This window comes from Meleagris gallopavo, chromosome 8 (genome assembly GCF_905368555.1).
Source record: "Meleagris gallopavo chromosome 8, MGAL_WU_HG_1.1, whole genome shotgun sequence".
Classification (NCBI taxonomy): Eukaryota; Metazoa; Chordata; class Aves; order Galliformes; family Phasianidae; genus Meleagris; species Meleagris gallopavo.
This window is the reverse complement of record NC_139411.1, coordinates 7,212,830-7,239,012: the sequence shown is the minus strand read 5'-3', so window position 1 is coordinate 7,239,012 and position 26,183 is coordinate 7,212,830. Positions and strand designations below refer to the sequence as shown.

Below are 26,183 nucleotides of genomic sequence, written 5' to 3'. Positions count from 1 at the left end.
TGCATATAAATAATACTCAATTCTGTTGACTTGTAATTATAAAAAATTAGAAACTATTTTTTGAAAAATATTCAGAAATTCAAAAATTAATTGGAAAAAGAAGTATATAAAACATATTAGCATATTGTGTGAGTACCCTCAAGGAAAAACAATTATTTCATGCTAGCTTTATAAAACTAAACTCTCTCTAACCTGTGAAAGAACCTATGTGTAAATTCTGATTTGTTAAGAAAGTGTTACATGCATCTGAAAAAAGACACAGATCATTTTAGCCATTTTTATAGAGCTACTATGCTTTTGGCTTTTGCAGACCAAGAAGTTCTTCTAGATGTAACTGTGAAGAGTGCAAAGAACCCCAATCAATAGCACAACTTACCAAGCATCTTCAGAGTCTCAAGAGAAAAATTAGGAAGTATGAAGAAAAGTTTGAGCAAGAAAAAAAATACCTGGTAAGAAAATCACTGAGTAGATAAAGGGAAATACTGCAAAAGGCAGGGAGGAATCCCAGCGTGTTTGGAAATATGCACAACAATAAGATAAAGGATATTTTTGGAAAATTATCAGTGAAGTAATATATTTTATCATCTTTCAGTGTATTCAGAAGTTCTGAGACTAATTTGTGATTTCTTTGTATTACTTTTATTACAAAACAGGCATCTTCTACATGAGTGAGAAGTGTGAGTCACTTAAACATAACTGATAGGCTTACGAATTGAAGTTGATTCAGAAGATGAAAAGCCAATTATTTACTTCATGGTTAAATCATTTGCTTGGAAATTATCATTCTGCCTTCTTTTACAAAGATTCCTTTAAACTTCCAAAACATGGAGAGAGCTCCATAGAAGCTGATGGAAGAAATAAGAGAAATATTAATTGTGATATGTTGCTGATGGGGAGACGCTGGAAACTATGCAGTGTATGCAAGATCATTGCTCATTATCAAGCTAGTTTGTTTAATGTGAATAAAGTAGTATAAACACAAAGCATCACAATGCTAAGGATGAAACAGTGAAATTTGTGATATGTTATGACTGTGCTAAAATTAAAAATTGAGCAAATTGTAATACTACTTTGTGATCTCATCAGTGACTGCAAACCTAGACGTATGTCACTGAATTGTCCTATCCTATGGTCATTAGGTACTTCGTGAATAAAATTTCATTAGTAGTCATCATGCTGTGACAGGAAAGAAATTATTTCAAAGGTTATATTTTGCAAAAAAGTTTTATAATATAAAATACCTGAATTTCAGTGTTCCAGTGTAAATTATTTTTAATTATTAATTTAATTCGCAATTTCTCAGTGTGAAGGAAGAACTGTTGTAACTCTGTTGCATAGGGTTTTTTTTTCATCTAATTAGTTAAACAGTTCAGCTGAAACATTTAAAGTGCTGTTTCCCAAAAGAATTATTGTTGTAAAGGAGGTAAGGCTTATCCCTCCAAAGGTAGAGTGCTTCAGTTGACATCCTATAACCTGCAACAGGTTTCTCTTTAGGAAAATGACAAACATCAGGCATTTTATCAGTCCTCTGAAGAAACTGAAATTACTTATCCAGTTAGTCAAGGATTTTAATTTTTTTAGGATCAGAAGCAAAATACTCAGATCCATGTAGCACTGTGCCAGTGTGAGGAGAGATAAACCACAATCAGCTTGTACTGAGATCAAGCCAAATGGTCTGTGTGACTCTATATCTGGAAATATGCACATCTGGAAATGTGGACATCTGTAGCATTGTATGAGTGTTTCTATCTGTTCAGGCCTTTTTTATTTTTTTCTGTTTGACTGTTTAATTCTCAATTCCTCCTTTTTTTTCCTCCTTCCTTCGTGCTTTATATTCAGCCTTCACATGGTGACAAGACTTCCAATCCTGAAGTCCTAAAATGGATGAACGATTTGGCCAAAGGTCGTAAGCAGCTTAAAGGTACGTAATAGCGTGTCATTTCAATTTAGTGCTGAAGCATTTGGAAGCAGCACGAGTGTACCTGGAATATTTTACAAGTAGTTCTCCATTCCTGGTGCTCTGCATGTTTTTCTCTAGTGCATGGCAATAAGTCTCCTAATGACAACAAAGATATTAGGTGACATGACTTGCCTTGATTCCTGACAGCAAGGATCAAAGTCAATTTGATACTCGTAACAAGGCAGCAAGGGGAGGGGTGAAAGACATCATCCGTCCTCCATAAATACCAACCTTCACGTAAAAGGCAATGTTATTTGAAGTATATTTGAGTGTCTGTTTGCTGGTCTAATATAAGTAGAATTAATGTAAAATAATAAACTACAAAGCTAAAAGTTTCTTAGCAATAGTATTGACTGAGGTTATGCATCTCTAAAGCTTCTATTTATTTGACTGTAGAAAGAGATATTTCCCTGATATTTCATTTGGTCTTGGGGGTCACATTTTGCCCTGACTGTCCATACACAGCTCTGTGAACGTCTGTGGGTATATCACATGCTTGCCTTCAGGGAGAATGTAACCAGGATTGATTGATTTTTATTTTCTTAAGGCTATTCATAAATTATCTAAAAGTTCTTTTTCATTATAAACGGACTAACACTACTAATTAAATCCTACTGTTATGTTTTATACCTCATTTGAATAGAGAAGGTGTTATTGTGGTAAAGAATTAAAAACTCAACTTCCAGTACATTTCTTCTGGAAAGTTCTCCATTAGATACTAGACCCTGCACAAAGTCTTGCACCAGAAGTCCTAATCTGCTGCACTATAATAACTGCACGTGGGAAGTCTGGATGCTTTTTTCTTACAGTATCACAAGAAATTTGTTTGCAAATATTTCTCACCTATTTACAAGCAAATAATTTACCTTTCAGAGCTGAAACTCAGAATGTCAGAAGAGCAAAACTGTACCTCCAGAGCACTCCAAAGAAAGGGTAGTAGTGAAAGTTCTGGGACCCCCATAGAGACTAGGACACAGGAGGCCACAAGCATGGAACCAGCTCCTTCAGCAGAAGAAACCGTGGACAGTGTATTGAGACAATTAAAGGAGAAAAGACAACACTTCAACATTCCTGAGACTATTAAGGTATTTAACAAATCTGGTTGTCTCTTACAGTACTTCATCATCTTAAACAGATATTAGTTGCTGGATGACTAAGCATCCTGTGCCCTCAGGCACTGCAGGGCATTTTCTCTCTAACTGCACTAGTGCAGTTTTCTGAAGTGATTTTTCTGTGAAGAGTTGCACAGACAATGAGGTGAAGAAGTTTTTTTCAAGTAGTGCCAAACACTTTTTGCTCAGATGGATGAAAAAATTATAAGCCAGACTTGCCTACTTGAGGTTGTGTGCATGTGAAGAGCATGCACATTGTATCAAAAATGCTGAAAGCAAATGTAATCCTATCTTGAGTCCACAGAAACTTTGCTGTAATGAGGGACCAAGACTTCTCCCCCACTAAACCACTGACACAGTCTCAGTCTCTCAAAGAGCTCCCTGTGGACTGACTAGGAGGCTTTTCTGGCTCCTGGGCCACTGGCTGAAACAGTGACTAAGTCAGTCCTCACTGGTGTAAAAAAGTGTGTTTTGATCAGTCTTCCACTGCAGAATTCAAATGTACAAAGGCCATTAATAGCAGACAGGGTGAATTCAGCTTTGGTTCCTGCCCAGGACCCACAAGGTCCCCCCTTAGTAGACAATAAATCTGCAAGTCTCCTTGGTGGATCTCTCCCAGATGTTTCTGAAGCAGAGAAATTAGGAACATGTGCAGTTATTTTGACAGTAAAGATCCCCTTTCACCTGAGTAATGCTAAAAATATCTGTCTAGTTGATAGCTCTGCATTAATGTCATGTGGGCAGGAAAACCATCCAGGCTGCTTTGCCCTCTGATGTTGATACACTTACTTGTGTTCGTATTGCCTCTGCTCTTCTACATTCTCAATTACTCTTTTCAATCTAAGAGAAGATTTAATATCCCATGAAATGCACTTGCGTAGTTGGGGACGTAATTATTTTTTCAAATGAATACCTATTTTAAAATTCTGTACATCCATGCTACTGGCACATTTTAGGATCTCTATAAAGCAGTTCCACAGAACATACTGTCCACAAAAGAGCATATTTTATTTTTATTTTGTGTTGCTTTATTTCATTTTCCTATTTCTGCTGTCAAATGATGTTGCTATGCTTGGTGCTGTATAACCAAGAAAGATGACAAATTCTGTTCACAAAGATACCTGAAATCTCAGTGCAGTCAGAAACATCTGGATTCTGGCTGCTGAAGGAAAAAGAGGGAGAATGGGGAGAGGGAGAGAGCCTAAGAGAAGCGAGAAAGAACAAAACACTAAACTGTGCTAGAATATTGTAACACTAGGAAATGATTTAGGATGGATTTCAATAGCATGAAGTACCCAGCAGAGGTAATTTTTGATTTCTTTTCTTTTCTTGGTTCTTAACAACTGGTTACTGTATTAAAATTAGAACTGTGCAAAACTATGTCATACTTCTGTAGCTGAGATTTTGAGCTCTGCATAGATGGTTGACTTTTTAATTCCTTCTTTTTATAGGTTACTTTTTGAAAACATGTAAGGAAAATGGTTTCACAAGCATATCTCCTTTGTAAGAAAACACAAGAGAACAACAAAAGCATGCAGTCCTGTTTGTACTCTTAAGTCACAACAGTACAAACTACATGATAATAGTTATAGTTGTTAAAAAAAATGTTGCTCTGCAGAGATCTGCTGCTACCAAAACAGATGTTAGTGAGGAAATCCTATCTAGAAGAACTCTTATGAGTACAAGAGTAAGCTGGCTGCAGGTCCCATTCCATTTTTGATTAATTCTGTGCAATGGCAGAGCTGTAATCTAAATTTAATGTCTGCACAAATTAATATTTCCCCCCCCCTTTTTTTTTTAAGCACTCATTTGTACATCTCAACTACTTTTCTTCTGAAAGATCTATCCTTTTTTAGTAAAGATGATTGAAAATATTTATACAAAGCTGCTATGGAACAGAGGTTTGAAGAGGAATAATAGGAAGTCAAATTGAGCTATTTCAAAATAATTTTGAATCATTAGGTCCTTATGCTTAACATTAAAATTATTGATCTTCAGTTATGAGTGATTCTGGTCTTTTGAGGTAGAAAGGTTTACAGGAACGTAAGTAAAAATGAATTAAGGATGTCTGCTGGTTAGAAAAAAGATCAAGATCTTCACTTAATCTACAAGCAACTTTTGTGTTACTGTTGTTAATTTGGTGTGCAATATTTTATTTTGTGTATAGAATTTAGATTCTCTACCAGAATGTGAGCTGGACTAATAGCAAGCTAAAGAGTAGCTAAATGTTTAAATGTTTTTAGGTTGTTTTTTTTTTGTTTTGTTTTGAAGATTTAACTGCTTGGGGCAATGATAGTGTTTCCATACAAGGTTGCCTTGTTGTCCCCCAAAACAGAAATGAGAGAATGAGTGTCCTTAAAAAAGATGCAAAGTTGAATGTGACTTGTGAAATTTGGTTTGGTAAACATTTTACTGACTGTTGATAATAGGATTCGTAGATCACAGATTTTTTAATTTTTAGCCCAAAGTTATCAAGTCATTTGGAGGGCTATTTTGTTCATCAAATATACAACAACCACCCTAATAAAATAGCAGATAAGATGAGAGGAAGGTGGGAGGCACAGTCGTTTAGAATCCTAAACCATCCTGTGTGTCTAAAGAGGACAAGCTACAAAACCTGAATGAATTATAGGCCTATTTCTGTTTATCTTTTCATTAGCTATGAAGCAGTATTTTTATGTAGTTAGCACTGAATTTCATGCTGCTATGCACAGCCCATAATCAGAAGATGTTCAAGACGATTCTGGAGTTTGTCTTTTCTCATTTTGAAATTATCAGCCATTTTAAGCCCAGCTGAATACAAACCTGTCTTGAGATTGCTAATGAAACGAGCTAATGAAATAAACCCAAATGCTAAGCCCTCTTGAGATTGTTTCTCATGTGTAAAATCAATATTAATGATTATTCTCTGTTTCCTGTTAAGCGTTCAGCTGCTTCAGGCTTAATAGTTTTTGAAAGAATGAATCTTGTATTAATTGCAGAAATAGCAATAAACAATACAGTTAGCTGTTTTATAATACTCCTAAATTCTAGTTTAGCAGCTCTTCTTTTAACATGAGTGACAAATAATTTCAGAGTGATTAACTCATGCAGACCTTTAAGAACAAGAGGTTTTGCTCTGTTTTTGCATTTGGACAACAATCAAAAAAGTTTATGCTCCTGCAAAGTTAATAGCAAGGAAAGAACATTACTTCTTCAGGATTTGATATATTTTTGAAAAGAAATGGCTAATTATTATTTCTCCAATTTTTCAATAAAAAACCTGGTCACCGATCTCTCGCAGAAATGTATCCCCCCACCCCAGTTCCATCATTCTTTGCATTACTTCATTGCAGTGGAGGAGCTCTGCTCCAAACCTTCCAGCAGTTAACTCTAATTCTAGAGATCTGTCATGATCTGGCAGACTCTGTGGAAAATTACATTAGCTTCACATGCTCCTCTTCTTGCTGTTCCAACCCAGATGAAAATATGGACATGTTAGGAGCAGATTTTCTTGGGAAGAGGGGGGGAAGGAAAAAAAATAGCAGTTAAATAGTGTGCTCTCTGTACAAAACACAAGCATAGCGGTACATCATCACCAACACTGATAAATCACATTGTTGAGAAATCAACATTTCTCTTTCTGCTACCACTGATTTATATTGTGATTTTTGAGCAAAAATAAAACACTTCACTTGTGAAACATCACTGCAGAAAGAATTCAGCACTTGCAGGAGAAGTGGTGTTCAGTGCAGCAGAACAATGAGTGTGACCGGGGAAGCAACCCAGGTCTGCTCCCATTGTTAGTAAAGCACTGCATTTTCTGCAGCTTTTCCATAGCAGTTCTACAGATGCACACTATCCAGCTGCAAATTCCTGCTGCTTATTGTTCCCTTTCATTTTAAAAATAGCACTGTTTTCCAATATGTTCAGCTTTTGGGGTGTTTTAATCACTGTATCACAATGGTTAGACATTTAGAGATTTCATTGTCAGTCTGTCATTCTACTCTGTTAATGTGTTGTGTTTGCATAGCTGAAACTTCCTGTTTGTCATCTCTTGCCAGCCAATGGCAGTCATGGCTGTCAGGTGATGTCCCTGGTGATGTCCTTGGTGATGGGAAAAAGGGAAATATAACTCCCATTTTTAAAAAGGTAGAAAGGAAGACATGGGGAAACTATAGGATGATAAGCCTCATGTTCATGCCTGAGAAGATCATGGAGGAGATCCTCCTGGAAGAGATGTTACAGCACATGTGTGACAAGAAGGTGATCCAAGACAGCCAGCATGGCTTCACCAAGGGCAGATTGTGCGTGACCAATCTGGTGGCCTTCTGTGATGGAGTTATGACATCAGTGACAAAGGAAGGGTAACTGATGTCAAGGTGTTGCACTTGGGTCAGAACAATCCTAAATAACGTGTACAGACTGAGAGAAAAACTCATTGAGAACAGTCCTGTGGAGAAGGACTTGGGAGTTCTGGTGGACAAGAAGCCGCGTATGAGCCAGCAGTGTGCTCTTGCACACTGTATTTCTCACCTAAAAAGTTTTACTCATTCTCTTCCTAGATTTCGTCTGCATTAGACCTTGAGTGGGGAAATACACATTTGTGATCTATGTAAGACTTAAGTCATATAAAGTTGCATTCTGTTCTTGCTAAATCATTGCCAAGTCCTATTCAGCGTCAGTGTGGACAGAAACAGAATTCATGGCTGTTTATTTGGGGAGAACAGATGATTGAATAAATACCTACCTGTATCCTTGTCATGAAATCCTGGTTCACAATCTTAGAAATAACTTTTTAAAACTAGAATATGACAATAATAATAATAATAAAGGCTTTGGAAAACATTAATCTTCAAAAATGTCTGCTATATTTGAGAGTAATCACGGATGGCCTGTAAGTATACCATAGGAAGATGAGTAAATTGAAGATTATATAAGTTCTCTACCAAGTATTTTTGGACTCATTAATTAAACATATTTAGATTAATTTTCTGCTATCAACATTTCAAACTAATCTTCATATATAAATTTTAGTGCTTTATGAATTTGTTTTATATTTTTTAAAAAAATCAAGTAAAAAGGCAAATTTCCCATGGCCCTGTCTTTTTCCTCATAAATGGAAGTTGCAGATTTTGATGACTAAGATGGAGGATATACATGAGTGAGTGTGCAAGCAGAAATATTCCAATGAATTAGCCAACAGAATAGATGCTTCTCTGCTTTCAAAGAGCTGTGTGATTGCAGAAAAAAGATTTTTCATAATGCTTGTACATGAACTGTTGAAGCATCAAGAATCACTGCTTCAGATGTGTGACATAGCAACCAATGACATGCCATGCCATTTAACAAGTACTATTTCATATCATTATCAAAAGTTGAGTATGCTGAGCTGGGATTACAAGAGAACAATCAGAAGCCCAGCCTAGCATGCAAATTTATGCCAAGGTTCCTTTTATAAATTGTTTTCATGCCTTGCAGTACAGTTCCTGTGAAATACCCTCGGAAACAAAATAAACATCAGCTCATACTTTTCTAATACTTTTCTCAGCTTTACAGGAGCAAATGAAAAATGTATTTATTTTTCATTTTTAATTTTGGATGATTATATTTTATTATGATTTTTCCTTAGATAACTAAACAAGAAAAGAATCTTATGAAACCTCTTTATGACAGATACAGAATTATCAAGAAACTTCTTGCAACTCCATCATTGATCACAACAATTGTAAGTTGGAAAGAATTCATAGCTGTTGTCAAGATAACATACTAAATGTGTTTGATTGTGCCTGTACGTCAACTTGGCAACAGTAAAACTAATGCTATTTGAATAATCTGCTCATTAGTTAAAACAGGGTGTTAGTATTTCAGTTAGATGAAATAAACTGTAAAATTCAACTTCCAACCGTAACAGAGGTCAATAATACAAGGTAATGGTTCCTTAGGCAGTTTCCTTAGTGGTTTCAACCACTGGGCAAGAGATCAAAGGCTGTCATGAGTTTCCTACTACAGTTGATGTAAGCTATATAAAATTAAAATGAAGCGCTATCCTGACGTAGCTATCTGCTCTATTTATTGCAAAGGCTTGTATTAAACATATGGCACATAAATATCATTTGTTCTAATTTAATAATGCATAGAAGTCATGCGACAACTGATCTCTCTATGAGGAGAGATAGTGGAGTCTGGCTATTCTGGAGTTGGCTGGGTCAATTAAAAAAATTACAAACTATTATCTTGATAGATGTTAATAGAGCTTCAGATTTCTTTAAAAATCCCAGTTCAAATCTTTATACATGTGCTCACAGATATTTAATTTCAAAATTAACTGAAAGATCTCTTGTGTTAGTTGTGTCTAGTTTTGTTCCACAGAATTTCATGTTTAAGCACTTAGTTTAAAAGCCCAGCTTTTCTTTTAAGGATGAAGGAATGTGGGGAAGACAGCAACATTGCTCTGTTTTGGTAGTTCACATTTGTAGCTATAAAACATATGTAAAATTTCTACCTATCTGCAGTGCATATTACAGTCATAATTTCCAGGTATAATAAATGCATTAAATAGTAAATAAGAGCAGTACAAGTTCCAGCAGCGCTTGCATAAATGCAGAATGTTCTCTAAATCTTCTCAACTTGCAAATGCTTTTGAGTAAACTTGATGCTTTTGAGAAATTTGATATTTGGAGCTACTCAGAAACAGGTCTGGATTCTGTCCTGTTGAGTTATGAACAGTACCCAGTAGCCCAACAAGCCCCGTGAAAGTGCTCATGAACAGTTTCAAGTAGACCTGGGTAACATTTGCAACATCTGCAATCTTTTAGTCGATGCATCTGGGAAATTACAGCCTAATTCTTTGTGTTGTCATCTTAATAATAGTTACATTGTTCTGTAAATGACTAATTTGATCATGCTTTATATTTTACAAGCAGGAAGAAGAAGACTCAGATGAAGACCATTCTCAAAGCAGTCGTGAGTTATCGTCTGGTCCAATATCTTGCCTCCCTGTCGATGAGCACCTGTGTTACTCTCAGGAGGAGAGTGAGCCTGCATATGTCTCACCTCCAAATGAAAAGAAAACTTTAAGACAAACAGCCTTATCTATGTCCAATTTACATGAGGCAACCATGTGAGTTCTGTCTTTTTGTCATAGACATTTTAAAATGCTTTGTATAGGCTTTATAAATGAAGCACAATTTGTAAATGCATGATCCGTACCTACTAGATAGGAGAAAGAAATATGTGTTACGTGGCCTTGAGAAGGCCATTCAATGTGTGTAAAATAATTTTATTCCTTGCAGAAGTGTATTTACTAGTGTCTGGATGCCCTGAAATGTTAACAGTGCACTCCTGCTCTCCATTAAAAACAAAACATAAACATCACAAGATTTGCATTTAAAAATTCCAGGTTGCATGAGACAGCAGGTCTCTAGATACACAAGGGGTGTTATCAATCATAGCTCGTGGGATATTTTTCTTGTGTTTTCACTGATGTATCTGAGATGCAAAAATGAAACTTACTAGGCACTACCAAAATGGAGAGTAAAAAAAACAGTCTTTTCCTATGTAACACAACTATGCATTCAGCTCTGTGTTCAAATGCTGTGATATATTTCTTCATGTTGTGTTCTTACAAAAAAAAGAAAAAATAGTAGGGATATAGCATAACTAAGAAAATTATTACTCTGCTTAAAAAAAAAAAAAACTTACTGTCCAAATAATACCTACTAAAACATGTCCTTCAAAAAATTAAGAAAAAAAAAAAAAAGTTGAATCTGATTACCATTAGCAGTTCCTCTGAATCACAGTAATATTTAATAACAGCTGCTTTTCAGTGCAGGGCTTGGCTGTGTGACTTTATTTTGCAGTGAACCACCAAGCCCTGTCCATGCAGGACTGAGATCAGTAACAAGTTTTAATCCTGAAAGTTTTTCTTACCATGTTGTCCACAGTCTCTACCTTTTTTAGAAGAGCGAGACCTAGCACTAGTAAAGAGGAACGTAACTGTTTAATCACATATGCTTGTACTACTGCATATCCATACCTGGTGGGATATGCTGTCATGCCTTGAGGCACTGAGATGAACACCTGCCATGGCCCACAGCCGGGCCTGTCTATTACTCCAAACCACGGTTTTTGCAGTCAGTCAAGGCACTTGGGGGTTTCATGGTCTTGTCTCTGTTTTACAGGCCTGTTCTGCTTGAACATCTCCGAGAAACAAGAGCAGACAAGAAAAGGCTTCGCAAAGCTTTAAGAGAGTTTGAAGAACAATTCTATAAGCAGACAGGAAGGTAAATGACCAACTTGACAAACGCCCTTCCCCTTTTCCTCTTTGGATACCCATGTAGATGCATTTGTTTCTATGAGAGCAGGTATTCTTATGTGGGAAGATCAAAGGAGCTGCAGCCTGGGACACGAAGATAACATGGAGGTTCCTGGTCTCTGTGAAGACGACCAGACCCTTGCTAAGCTCCTCTGGGATGTGGGCATCCCTGATTACCTTCTACATCTGGGATCTTCCCAGAACATGCTTGTAACTGTCCAGTGTTTGTTTCACCGCAGGATCTTTCCTGAGGCACAAAGAGTCTTGCTAATGCTCTTTCTGAAGTTGTCAATCCACAGGGACTAAACGGAGCAGTTTGACAATATCTAAAAGGGCAGATATAAAAACTGAAACCACAATTTCCTTCATGCAGAAATATTAGATACTTTTCACTCTGTATTTATATTCCTCCTATCGTTTAACACACTTGTTTGCTGAAAACTGCAGGGTATATGTGCTGGTAACATTTTTCAAAGTACTGCCTAATAACTTTTCTGCATATTTCAGAATTAAGTAATTACACTTGCATAGCTGACGATAAAGAAAACTTCCTGCTGTATATGAAAAGTTTGTTAATATTTAAAATCCAATTCCTTTCATTTCTATTAGATTTTTTTTCGTTCTTGTCACGTTATCTTTAGTTGCCTACTGTTAGGAAAAAATACATATATTTGTGACTCCAACCTCTTTAGTTATTGCAAAATTAATTTTAAAGACTGTTTCTCCTTTAATCCATAAAAGTGATTGTACTTCTGCTTGCTTTTTATAGGAGTCCTCTAAAGGAAGATCGTGTACCAATGGCAGAAGAATACTCAGAATACAAGCACACAAAAGCCAAAATCAGGCTCATAGAAGTTCTCATCAGTAAGCATGATGTTTCCAAAACAATTTGAAATCAGTACAATGCAGTGGTATAATTCTCTAGCAAATCAAACAAACAATAACGAAAAAACAAAGTGGTAGTTTTAGAGGTCTTGGTCAGCTGCACAATTATTTGACACGCTGAGATATTTGATGCACTTTACTAATTCTAAAAGCGGGGATGAGGGTGGACAGCAATATGTGAGAATATTAAGAACGGGTGAGTGAACTATATATAGAATATATATATATATTTTCCCTTTAAAGCTTTGAAGTGCACTGTGAGAATGTTAGAAATTAAAAGGACACTGAAGTATTGTTGACTCTCTGTTTGACTTGTTCCTAGGTTGAAAAAGTGTGAGGAAATGCCTCCAGGTTATTAGTACATCTTAGAATACACTAATGTACCACACGCTTTTATTTTTTTTTAAACAGAGTTAACATGCAGTACAAATAAAACTATAACTTTTGGTTCTCAACGTGTTGATTGGTTCACTAGATTAAAAGGAACACAAGTAAGTAAGTTTAAAACAACAAATTCTGTCTTTCAAGACAGAGTTGCCACTTGATTCCAGTACATTCAAGGGAAAAAAATTGACAGGATTTAGAGGAAAGAGGCATGACTGCCAAATGGAATTACTGTATTTCAAAAATAAGAGAAAGTACTTGGCAAAACAAAACAGGTGGAGTTTACCAGGAAGAGATTTAGGAAACGTACTGGATGCTGTCCTTTTCATCATGGTTCAAAGCACCTGGCTTATGGTACATAAAATCGGGGAAATAGACCAACTATATGCTAATTTTTATTTCCATACTGAATTTCTGCACTTTATTTTGCCTGATGCTATAATGTTTGCTTTTCTGATTACCAAAGCTTGTTTAGAAGCATGCACTTTGTACAATGTCAAGTTATTTATTTCCTCTGTTATATAAATTGCCACATATATATAAAGACTAGAGTATTGCATTATGCTAAGATATTTTGAATAGATAAAGTAAAGTACCTGGTATATAATTGAGTGTCACAGTTATCTGATGAGGAACACTAGACTTCTTGTTTACTATATAAAAGATTATAAAGAAGATATTTTTCCATTCAAATGATACATCTTTCTTAACTTTCAGAGCACCAGACTTTGTAATATTAAGGAAATTTTCCCTCTATTTGTGATAACTCATTAGTGTGAATTATTAACAGAAGGGTTATCAGCATTTTTGTACTAGAAATGAAAAGCAGGGATTCTGGGAAATACTTAGCCCAGGCATAAAGAAAGGAAGAATGAGAGAAGAAAAAAAGGGATGTGTGTAAGTTGAAACGTGTTTTGTGTTTTGGTTTAATTGTTAATTTTGTATTGGCCACATAGTATAAGGAACATGTTTTATACCTATCTTGGTAAGAAATTTTTCATTTTATAAAGCCTATTATGTGCCAACCACGTTCGTATTTATATTGTATGTGGTGATGGGGAATGTTTTTGAAGACGTACACATTTTCAAGTAGCGTGGAGGAAAAAGCATGATGACTATAAAAGGACATTTTTATTTCTCAGACGTTTGTTGTCTCAGTGTACCAATTTAATAATTTGTAACTCAAATTTTATGAATCAGAATGGTCTCCTTCATAAATCTGTTTTAATTAAAGTCATCTAGAGCAACAGGAACAGATACAGAACTATTTGAAGTTTACAAACTACATCTTTGATAAGGGAAAATGATTTCATGACATATGTATACAATTGATATTAAAACGTAATCTATATATTCTATATGATTGTATAATATTTTATACAACAGTACAAATAAAATATTTTTCTATTATATTTATTATGTCAAGACACAGTTTCTGTTTTCAGTTAGCTAATATAAATAACATAAATAACACTGTCAAACAACACGTTGGAAGTGCTGACATTTCTAGGCTTTGAAATCATGCTGCAATTACAACCTCTCATGCTGTTTGGAGTTATCCCAGTATTTGTTCAGTAGTTAAAATGAATGCATATTTAAACACCATTTATAAGCCGTTATTTTTATTTTGCTAAAGCAGTTTATATAGGATTTTGTTATGTTTGGCAAGAAACAGAAAACAATTTTTGCAGCATCTAAGTATAAATGGTTGCCAGAGAAAAAATAATCCAGGACTTCTAATCAGTTAAAGCATTGGAGGAACAACAGAAGGGAAAGAGAGGGAGAAGAAATACTAAAAAGGCTAGTTGGAGAGTTTGGAGACTCATGTTTGCTCTTGGTGACAGCGGCATGTGCATGCTTCTGACAAAACCAGCTGACTATGGAAATGGACAACAGAGGTTTGAAGGCTCCTAAGGAACAAGGGAAGTTTTAACGTCCAACACTGATATTGCAGGTCTTGCAGCTGGGATCTTTCTTTGCATTTGCAGTAGACAAGCTCATTAGTTGGTGACCAGTAATTTCTGCAACTGTGCCGAGGGAGAGATCCACAGGATCAGTGTAAATTACTTCCAGAATAACATCCTGGGCATGATGGTAAACCATTACTCCATCTTCTTCATCACAGGTCAGAAATTTATTATCTTTTATATTTAGCTGAGGAAGGCGCTGCTTACAGAATTCATCTCCTGGTGATCCGACAGGGGCAATAACAAGAATGACGTAGTGGTAAGCTGTGTACATGCAGTAGAAGTCTCCAAAGTACAAGTTAGTATTTGGGTTGAAGAGTTTTTCAGCTGCAATCTCAAACCTGTATCTTCCATAAGGTGAATCTTGGGGTGGTTTGCCAGTGTTAAACTCAGTGTTGCAGCTAAAGAAGATGCCTTCCAACTTCCCACTGATTGGAGAGCCATGGCTGCCACTGTTATCCTTAACAGAAGGCTGCATAGCATTCCCATGGTGCTCTCTACAAATGGATGACGGTATTGTTTATTTTGTAACATTACAAGAATGATAAGCTAGGACTCATTTACTTCACTCTGTTTTGCCACAGTACTGAAGGAACACAAAGGAAAATCATTAGAACTCTGAGAACTCTAGTTAGTGTCATGATCTTAGGACCAAGGAAATCAAGTGAAGCCAGATTCACTCAGGTGGAGTAAATCCTCCTCAAAGAGAAAAAAGCCCTTCTTTTCCAGTCTGCATTCTCTGTCAGCTGAGAGCTGTGGCTATTAGGTCAGTGCAAAGAACAGCACAAACAAAAAAGCCTCCAAAACACTGATATCTCTAATTATCTGATTCGTTCATAACAATGTAAGAAAACTCCTAATCAACATAGAAATGCCTCCATTTGTTGTTATTTCTGACTTCCTCAGAAACATATTTGACTCAGATTTCAAAGACTTTCTCAGCCATTTCCATAATTATTGTCTCAAGCTTTATTTCACAAGACAGTGCTGGTTGTTGGGTTTTTTTGTGGGTGTGGGCGAGGGAAGTGGGGTACAACTGGTATATTACAACTGAAATGAATTCAAAAGGGAAATAAACAATCAGCTTGAATAACCATCATCTCTGCAACCTCAGGAAAAGGCTTGCAGTTTCATTTCTGTGGCAAGATACTGACATCCAGTGGCCAGTTATACTATTTATAAGTCACTCATCTCAGGGATCTGAGATGCTTTGTTGTGCTTCCAGCTCAAGGAAGCAGCAGCAACATGATACATAAAAATAAAACAAAACAACCCTACACTTAGGGATTGCTGCTTTAGCATAGTGACAGTTGCTTGTTAGCTATTGCTACTACTTGCACTACTCTGAGCTTTTTCAGTCTTGTTTAATAGTTATGAAATCACAGAGGCCATTGGAAGGAATGGTGTGACAATCACTTGGTTAGGGTTTATAACACAACATTCAGAAGGTCTGGCCTAGTATATTTCTGATCAAAGACTGTTGTTGGAGTTACAGGTATCCTAGCTTCATACTGACCTAGCAAAAGTCAACCTCTCATCTCTAACTCACAAATAGAAGAACAAATTCTGTCTTTCCTCGTATTAAACTAGCAATTTTCAAAGCTCTGTGAACACAAAAGGATGTGATACACAAAAGCCCTGTGATACACAGCTGAAAGTAAAACTGGATGAGAATCAGAAACAGCACAGGCCATTTCTCTTTTGTGGTATCTAGTTCAGCATGTCACCAGAGATATAGTAGGTTCTCAAAGACCTACTGCAAGTCGTTCTTTATCTCCACAGTTAGCAGCTCTATCACTACGTGCAACAAAGTAATTCCTAGGAGCAAGCTTCACGCTCTTCAATATAAGAGACAATCCTGGAGTCCCCTTCATACCCATGACTACAAATCTGGAACATTTCCAAGGCTGGTGTAGTCTGCACTTTCAAGGTGGACATATTGGGTATTTTAGTTCTGTACAGTATGACACACACACACACATACATACAGCTGGAATTACGTGGCACAAAAGCAGCCCCAGGTCTTTTATTATACATCAAAGAATCATCATCAGTACTGAAACAGAGGTTGTCACATTGCTTACCTCTCATTCATATTCTTCTAACAGCAAATTACTGCTGTGTGGTGGCTGTTCCTGCTCAGTCAGAACACGAGCTTTAACCCCTTTCATTGAAAAGTATTTTCTACTGTAATGATGATTCTGTTGTGCATGCAAAAATCACACTGGGTCTCCATGCAAGAATAAGGAAGCTATCTCCAGCTATCCCCTTTCTTCATTCCAACTGAACAACAGTATTTTGAAATTGTATAAACAACCCTCTTCCTCAAGTAAGCACAATCTCTAAATTATGGTCTGGATTTCAGAATCCCATTTACTCTGTCTGTGCATAAAAATGTATGCAGAGAGCAAATATGTGAGATAGGTGTTTGTGTACACATAGCAGTACATATCTATAAATACAATTTCTACTATTACACAGCTCACCCTGAATTTCTTAACACAAAAGCAGAATTTGTTTTTTAAACTTTGCTATGAAAACACAGGGACTTCAGCAAGGGTGGGGACTCTGAATACTTACTGAAGTTTCTGCTCTAAACCACAGACTTTTTTTTCCCTAATTTAAGCGCTGAGCCAGGCAGGGTGGAAGAAATGAGTTACCTTTTATTTTTCCCTCTGAAGAGGCACATATTTTGCTCCAGCTTTAGCACAGCTGCTTCCATTTACAAATTTTCATTACTACTTTAATTTGCCAAGCAATTTTGCATATGTTTACATTCTTACCTGATATAATCGAAGTATTCTTTGTGCTGATTCCGATAAAATACAGACAGTTTAAGCATACGGCCTGCAATCACTTCAGCTTTTTCCAAAAGCTGTGTTAAGTGAACTTTTGAATAATCTAAGAAGAAAAGATAATCTGCTAGTATGAGAGAGGAAAAAAAAAAAACACAACGATCTCCAAAAACTACAGACATAATTGGGAATCGAGCATTAGCAACATACATCGTGTAGCAGCTATAGATAACTATCAAGTCCAGCACCATTTTCCAGCAGCAGCAAGAGACAAATGGCAGGAGCATGCATGCTTGATCCTCTCTATGAATACCTTGCAAGCTTCTAGTCGCTTTCATCTGGGGATTAACTGTGTTAGAGTGAATATATATCTGGGAAATGCAGAGGAGCTGAGAATTGCCCTGATTTCTGACAGAATTGTTGATGATCTGTTTCCTGCAGTATACATGGTTGTGAACCAATTAGTAGTCAATTAACTAAAAAAAGATTGCTTAGGACCCAACCTCAGCTGCATCTCAACCAACATAGACTTAACAGAGAGCATGAGTCAGCTCTCAACTTTCATGTAGGCATGTTTGTATTGGGTGGCCCTTATTCAACAGAAGGCACATTTAGATCAACAACATGCTGAAGGTATGTGTACTAGTCCTCAAGACAGGTTGGTGGTGGTGCTCAGGCTCTGGAGAATGCAGAGAAATGGGAGCAGCAGAATGTCTTGAACAATCTGCTGCTAGCAAACTGCCACTGTCTTTTCTCCAAAAGGGTTTGTAGCCAGTGAAAGGCACACAAATGACCCTGCTCCACTTCAGTTCACCAGTCTCCTTGCCTAGTTTGGGAGAAGCAATGGTACCAGGTACAGCACTTCAATGCATCTAAGCTATTGTAGAACAAAGGGGCACTGCAGCTTCCTTCTTTCTCTCATTTATACACCAAACCTGAGTGCACGCAGAGCCTAAAAGCAAGCATTCACAGTTTCCAAGTGTAAATATTATAAGCCCACCAGGCTACATCATACTGGAAGATGGCTAATCCATTCATGCAGCAAAGCTAGCCTTAATTGAATATGTCCTATGGTGTATGTTTTCTCAGCAACATTACCTGCTGTGCAAAACTCAATGATTTCACTCCACTCAGAAACAACATAATCGCCATCAACTTGCTTCGATGCAGTCTGCACTGCTACTGTGTATTCTGTTCTTGGGCTCAAGAACCAGTGCCCACGGACTGTCATAGGCAAAGGAACAGCTTTGGCCACCAATTTAGTGGGTACATCCTGATGGGAACAAGAAAACAAAACAACACAAAAAAGTCAGCACAGCAACCAAGCCAACCCACCATGCCTTTGTTATCTTCCTAACATAATCCCCAGCCCTCCTTGGGCTCTTCTGTGTAAATATGAGCTACTTCTCACAGTCCATTAGTGCTGCGAATTTAACAGGATGGCCTAGGGCAATGCCCTAAGGTCTGCTTACGTATGCAAGCAGAGCATAAGGACATCTTATATTAAGAGCTTCTTGTGCTCTCATTGCCAAGCTTTTCTTTCAGTCAGTGTAACCAAACAGAATTCGTGCCGTCATCAATCAGTCCACCTATATTGCTGCTGTTGGTATCTTCCAACTTCAACAGAGAAAAATAAAACACATTGCAGTATAACTTTGTGCATTCCACATATTTCAAATTAACCTTACATACAGAGAATGGCAGAGACAAGCCAAACATACCAGCTAGATGTTCTGTGGTCACCACTGCACCTCTTGCTCCCCCCTGCATTTCTGATTTCTGTTTTGCTCTGTCAGTGCATGGCATGATAGAGCAAAATAGAAGTATAGCTGCTTGTTGTTGAACCAATTTCTGTAACACCAAAGCCTGCAGCTCAGACCACCGAGGGGAAGAACAAATAATGCCTATTCTTGACAATTTGTCAGCCTCCACAGAACAGGAAGATGCCTGGCTGCCATATGACAAGTAAACATTTTAGATAACATATGTAACTTTCCACATAAATGCTAGTCAATAATTGTCCACCTACAAATACTAGTAAAGTAGGTCTTTGAGGAGAAAAAGGAATAGAAAGAGACTGCTCATGATCTGTAAAAACAAAACCTGAGAGATTTATTTTTGCTTGTTTCCTAGTAGAGAAAAAATATCTTTCTTCTATAATTTTTCCTTCAGTTTCTGTACTACAAAACTGTAAAGCTAGCAGCTTATTATATTACAGAAAGTGAAACGTGATTGGGAAGTGTAAGATTATGTTATTTTGATTTCTTTTTGTGATAACTCTCAAAATAATATATATCTTGGAGGAAATTGTAAAGAACTCAGATCTATAAACTGAAATAAATATTAAAAAAATCACAGGGAAAAAGAAATAAAAATCCCCCAGTGATATTTAAAATTACCACTCTTGAACTATACTGTAAAAGCATCCCACTGGACTGCATCTACCAATGCTAATGCAGTTGGCAGCTGCTACAGTTAGCAGTCATTATTATTCTTGTTGCCTTTACTTTAGCTGCCATAAAAACCACCTCAACCTGAAGTCTAGTGTCTGTGCCTATAATACAGTGGTGGTTTAATTTTGTCAATGTTCAAACAAAATTAAAGCCTTACTACCACCACGCCTCAAAGCCTTACCTCCCATCTGTGTACCAGGAAGCTCTTCCAACTGCATCAGAAGAAGACAGGGCTGCAATATTACTTAGAGAGGTTTCTCTCTTGTGTGGCTGGGTGGGGAGAATAGGATGGGATGTAGGGGGAACACAGGCAGAAGAGAGGAATTTGCTTTTCATAACATTGTTATTCCTCTTTTTAATTTGTTATTCATTTTATAAGCAAAACTTAGACAGTTCTCTGGGCATTCTCCATGTCTTCCTTTCATCTCTTTTCTGTTAGTAGAATCATAGAGTATCCTGCATTAGAAGGAACCCACAAGGACCATGAATGCAACTCCTGGTTCCACAGAGGACCACCCAAAATTCAAGCCCTACGTCTCAGAGCGCTGTCCAAATGCCCCTTGAACTTGGGCAGCTTGGTGCTGTGACCATTGCCCTGTGGATCCTGTTCCACAGATCCCTTTCTACAGGGCTGCTCTCCAGCTTCGCTAGTTCCCTCAGTAAGGCCTCTCAACCCTTGAGAGAGTCAACAGCTCCTCCCAATTTAGTATCATCTGCAAAATTACTTAGTATAACTTCAATTCCTGCATCCAAGTCACTGATGAAAACTTTAAAGAAAATTGGCCCTAAAATGAAGCTCTGTAGAACACCACCAGTGAATGGCCAACAGTGTGATGTAACCTCGTTTGCTATAATCCTTCGAGCCTGACCCATCAGCCAATTGCTCACTCACTGCACGATGTATTTGTCTAGCTGTATGCTGGAACATTTTTTCCAGGAGGATACCGTGAGAAACGGTATGGAAAATTTGCTGAAATCCAGAAACATTACATCAGCTTACTTTTCTTGAAAAGCTACATGGGTAATCTTGTCATAAAAAGAGATTAAATTTGTTAAAGAGGTCTTTTCCCTTGTGTTCCTGTGTTGGCTGTGATCAATGATAGCACTGTCTTTCAGACAGATGTAAGAATAACAGGCCTGTAATTGCCAGGGTCTTCTTTCTTGCCCTTCTTGAAAACTGGGATGTTTGCCAGCTTCCAGCTGACTGAGAACTCTCCAGATTCCCAAGTATTGAAAAATAATTGAAAGAGGTCTTGCAATGACATCAGTCAGGTCTTTGGGTAACCTGGGGTGAACCTCACTGTGAGCCACAGACTTTGGCACATCCAGCTGGAGCAGCAAATCCTGCACAAGTTTGAGGTTGGTTGGGAGTTTATCATTACTGCAGTCACAGCCCATCCAAGAGTCCCAAGGTCCATCACTGGTGTAGAAGACAAAGGTGAAGAATGCATTAAGCATCTGTTTTGTCTGCATGCCTATTTGTGAAATCACCGATCTCTATTCCTGGCTGAGGCCCCAAAGAAGAGCAAAGGAGGTTACATTCCAGCTCAATGACAGTCAGGAACCTGGAGTTTCAGATGACTGCTCAACCACCAATTCCTAAATACACAACAGTAAAGGTACCTAGGCTACAATAAAAACAACCTGTGAGCCCTGAATGACTAAGCAGCAAGGTAAACCACTCACACTACCTCAGTCCTTTTTGGGAACAGAATCCTGTTCTGTAGTTCCTTTTCCATGCCAAGGAAACAGATTTCAATATTCAGTCTTCTTCTATTTCATCTCACCCCTCCCTTTGCCAAGTCCGCTCATGTGACACAATGCAGGAATTCAGCACTCCATTCTTGTCCTAGTTTTTCTGTACATCTGAGCCTCATTCCTCTACTTTTCACATGAGAATAATCATACTTAAATATTAAAAAAAAAAAAAAGTGGAAACGCATACAAATTGCATTGAGAAAAGGATAAAGTCTTAATAGAATTCTAGCACTTACATACTACTACAGATTTCCTCCTTCCTAAATATGATGTCAGTTGTCATAAATAATAAAACAATATGCACCCTAAACAAGCTGAATATGCATTCACCAATAGATAAAGAATTGAAAGGATAAAATATTTGTGTAGCTCTCCCAGGTACACATGGTTTGCCAAGGTTGTTCGTGCCATAGCAAACCTTATCTTCTACAGATCTTGCTAAGATTTTTTTTTTTTTTTTTTAATTTGCAGATGGTTGAGGCGTTTAATTTCCTCCTCCATCTCATTCCATATTTCTGTAAAATATCTCAGTATTTGAACTATTTTGAGATTGAAGCAAATTTTTCTGGGCTTGATAACAATAGACTCAGCAATATATTCAATAAATCTCCGCATTAGTGCTTTGAGGAAAGAGGCCAAATGAATATTTGGGTCACAGTACTGAACACTACAAACTGAGATTGCTGGAAGCCTTCCTAGAAGTGCATTAGAATTTTTGACTCTTCTGTTGAAACGATGTGTGTTGCTCTCATCAGTCTGTCACTGATTATGGAGAAGCACAGAATACATGAATTGTTTAAATAATGACAAAGAACTAATCAGGAATAAAAATACCTACCTTAAAATAAATTGTATGGATTAAAAAAAAACTGTTTAAGTTCCAAATGAAATGGAAGAGGTAATATTCAGTTCCCCACGGAACAGTGCCCACACTGTAGAGGCATTGGTGTTCCGAGTAAAAAAAATATTGTCAATCGGATTCACTTAAACCCACCTTGGCCAGATGTCCATTACCTGCTTCTGAAAGGTTAATGATACACCAAGATTCATCTATTTAAAGCCACAAATGTCTGCCTTGATTTTTAAATGAAAATTACCTTGTGTTTGAATTTATTGGAATTCTTGTTCTCTTTCTTGTTGAGATCAATGAAGTAATGAGTGATGCGGTCCTTGGATTTAGAATCCATGTCCCAAGAAATCTTGAAGGAATCGCACGTGATGTTACTTATTTTAATGTTGTGTGGCACTGGAAGTTCTTCCATCTCTGCAATCCCACTGTCTTGTGATTTATTCCCTGCATAAAAAATAAGCATGGTTTAAGTTATGTTAGTTAGTTAACTTAAAGGCCTACTAAATATCTGTTTTCTGTGGCCCAATATGATGACAACTCTGAACAGTCTTTCACAAAATCTCATATTTGGTACTCAGAAGTAACAGTAAGGCACAGTTACAGAAACCTCAATTTCAGCGTTAGAAATATTGAATAAGTACTAATAACACAAAGTGGGCTTCACAGACTGGTTAGTATCATAACTACTGTGTGTGCAGTTATGCTCTGAGAATGAGAAACATCTGAAGCCTTCTGGTGCTTCAATAGTTAAGATGCCAGTGTAGTCTACAGTTAATATAATGGCCCTATCCATACTTGTCAGAGAAATAAAGACAAACAGAAATCACACTTATCCTGAAAGTATTTTTCAAGCACAAAGTAAAACCAACCTCTTCAAGGTTTATAGATGGTGTGTGCACATACACACGCATAAAATACTTCCCCTCACAATCAAACAATCAACAAACAAACAAACAATGGTCCTTTTAGTATGCCATAGTAAGAAGGACATATACACAGGTGTCAATCTCTTGTCTGTTTTCCCTCTACTTTATTTGCTCAGTTGATACACATGGCAGTTTCTTTGGGCTTTACAGATTCCAAACTTAGGTCTTCCCTTAGTTCCAGGGCAACCTTGTTGCAGAGCACAAAACGAGCACTAAAACTCAGAAATGCTAAGGGGTTTTGCACTGTGTCAGACCTGAGTCAAAAGTGAATGAATAAAAAAGAGAAGATAACAGAGAAATAAGCAGGTAAAAAAGGGAAAAAAACAGGAAGATGTAAGCGAAGGAGTGAAGAAACAAGACAAAATAACCAAATCAAACAAAAACCCGACCAAACAACAAACCAAATCCTTAGATAAGAATAGAAAGAAATAAAGGAGAAAAAAAAGATTAAAGTCTACATGAAAAAGAAAGGAAAATTCCCAAATCACATCCAGAGGAGAAAGGCAGAAAGACATGCAGCTGCACTGCCTGCAAGAGCGGTCAGAAATCCTAGTCGTTACAGAAAGCATCCTGGTCATGTAAAATACACTGTTTATTGTTTTTCCCTCCATGAGAATTCAGCAGAAAGAAAACAGCATCATTTTCTTTTGTAAGTATTTTGTATTTGAAAAATGACTGAAATCTCTGCCAGGTGCACACTAAAAATGCTACATGTGATTGCTCTTACAGGAGAAGATGGAGGTGATTCTGCTGAGGTTCTCAGACCTCCTGGTGAACTGGTTGAACTCAAGACTCCAGCACAACAAATAACAAAATAAGAATGTGAGCACATACACAGCCATATATATCCATGATATGTTAATGTGCAACTTCTCTTCTTCAAAGAGAGCTTCTGTGTTCTATATTGGTGGGCTCTGACCACATAAATGGTCACGATAGTTTAAACTTCAGGAGGAAGGCAAAGCAGCACTGATTGCAAACAAAGTAACAAATGAGAAAGGATTACAGAGCATATTAATGATTGTCAAAGAGCAAAAGAACACCTGTAAGTGGAAGCATCTCATACACATGTTTAGATATTTGTGCTCTGATTCTTTTACTTCCTCCTTTACTTAAGAAGTGAATAGTTTGAGTACATGTTTACTGAAAAAAAAAAAAAAGTCTCCAAACATTTTTAATACATCTGAGAAAATAAAAACACTTGCATTACTAAGTGATAAGCAATCATCTTAAAGATTTCGAAATGAAAAGAATATGAACAGATTATGAAATAAATATCTCTGAATCATCAGCAAGCAAAATTCCAGTTTCCCTTTTATTTAGAATATGAAGTATCTGCAATATTTGCAATGCATGAATATATTTTGATACCTGTTTGCGTAGTTCTGAGTGTCAAAACGCATTGAATTAATACACAGCATAGCAAACTGCTAATGATCGTGCATGCAGGTATTGGATCAGCTTTTCTCACACACAGATGTAACTGACTAACAAGTTAATGCATCTGTTCCTCCCCTTTTTCTCCGTTGTGCTTTGAACTGGTTTTCATACCAGAAAGCATGTATGAAAGCATTTTGTCTACTTCAAACATTTCTGCTTTACATTGGGCTCACGTAAAGAATAGCTCAACACTGGGCAACAGGAAAACTACTAAAATGACAAACAGCAGCTGGACTTCCTCAAAAATACACAGCTCACTGCAAAAGTAATGCCACCTAATTTTTTTCTACAAAAGCTACAACAAATACAAAAAGCAGAATGACAGTATGTGATAGAGCAATTCTCAGCTACAAAGCACTATTTTTCAACACAGTCACCACCATTTGCCCAGATGAGCTAACCAAGACACATTTTCATTTTGTGGTGTGACAGCTGTGTATGCATCCTTCCAGAATATGGTTTGCCTTTCATGTTGGTCTGCAGAGTTGAAATGCACAACCCACCACCTCACTGTAATCACATCCACTGTTTCGTCTCCAAAAACACCCAGCAAACATCATTGGGTGCCAATTTTCAGCATGGAGGAATTCAGATCCACACCTTTGCTTCATTCACACTTCCATGTCAGACACCATTTGCCAGACTGCCCCTCTGCTGCCATCTGTCACGCAGCAACAACGTGGAATGGAATATTGGTGGGAAGGTTCAACCCCTACTTGGCCATACAGCCAACGTAATAAAATAGGAGGCATAACTTTTGGAGCAGCCCTCGTAGCATATGTTTGCCCTAAAGCTTTCAGAATTCCGGTTGAAAAGAAGTTAGTATAGTTAGGATGCCAAATAGATGGAAAATGATTTAGAACAATCTGCTCTCATGTTAGTTGTCTTGCCACTTCACTGAGGGTAAATTGATCTTCCTTTGTCAAAACATCACAACACACAAAAATCTGAAAATAAAAGTGGCATAGGAAATGTTGCTCTGAATAGCTTCATATCAAATTAAAATAGATCAGCTTGCAATTAAAATAGCTGCTTTGTTTTGCACATTCATGTTGCTTAAACAGTGGATACCACTGCAGGTCTTGATAGAAACACTGCTTTCTGGTTTCTTTCAGGCAGAAAATTATAGAAGAGCTAGAAGCCAGACAAACCTGCTCTTCACTGCCAAAAAAACCTAGGCATATAATATCTGTGTGTTGCAGAGACACCTCAGTTTTAACACACACACACACACACACACACACCCAACCACACACACACACAAAAAGTTTATTTTTATAATGAGCAATGAGCTAAAGGGCTCAGTGATTCTTGACCCTTATAAAAAAAAAGTCAAAGACCACTCATGTGTACATAG

The 26,183-nt window shown here is 37.2% G+C and overlaps 2 protein-coding genes across 15 annotated transcripts in view; one reads left to right on the top strand and one right to left on the bottom strand.

The window, feature by feature from the left end:
- FAM13C (family with sequence similarity 13 member C) overlaps positions 1-14,049 on the top strand; it is a 43,697-nt gene extending 29,648 nt beyond the window's left edge. For 9 of the 11 annotated variants that reach the window (XM_085229982.1, XM_085229981.1, XM_085229979.1 and 6 more), the window contains 7 exons: positions 311-449; positions 1,840-1,921; positions 2,834-3,045; positions 8,684-8,779; positions 9,975-10,174; positions 11,235-11,336; positions 12,138-14,049. In XM_085229982.1, coding sequence (XP_085086108.1) covers positions 311-449; positions 1,840-1,921; positions 2,834-3,045; positions 8,684-8,779; positions 9,975-10,174; positions 11,235-11,336; positions 12,138-12,261 — 955 coding nt within the window. In that variant the 3' untranslated portion in view covers positions 12,262-14,049. The remainder of the gene's footprint in view (positions 1-310; positions 450-1,839; positions 1,922-2,833; positions 3,046-8,683; positions 8,780-9,974; positions 10,175-11,234; positions 11,337-12,137) is intronic. The other 2 variants (XM_085229983.1, XM_085229974.1) reach the window with 1 other exon arrangement.
- PHYHIPL (phytanoyl-CoA 2-hydroxylase interacting protein like) overlaps positions 13,750-26,183 on the bottom strand; it is a 51,346-nt gene continuing 38,912 nt past the window's right edge. For all 4 annotated transcript variants that reach the window (XM_085229994.1, XM_085229991.1, XM_085229993.1 and 1 more), the window contains 4 exons: positions 22,708-22,904; positions 18,498-18,672; positions 17,388-17,505; positions 13,750-15,101 (listed from right to left, as the gene is read on the bottom strand). In XM_085229994.1, the coding sequence (XP_085086120.1) occupies positions 14,567-15,101; positions 17,388-17,505; positions 18,498-18,672; positions 22,708-22,872 (993 nt within the window). In that variant the 5' untranslated portion in view covers positions 22,873-22,904 and the 3' untranslated portion in view covers positions 13,750-14,566. The remainder of the gene's footprint in view (positions 15,102-17,387; positions 17,506-18,497; positions 18,673-22,707; positions 22,905-26,183) is intronic.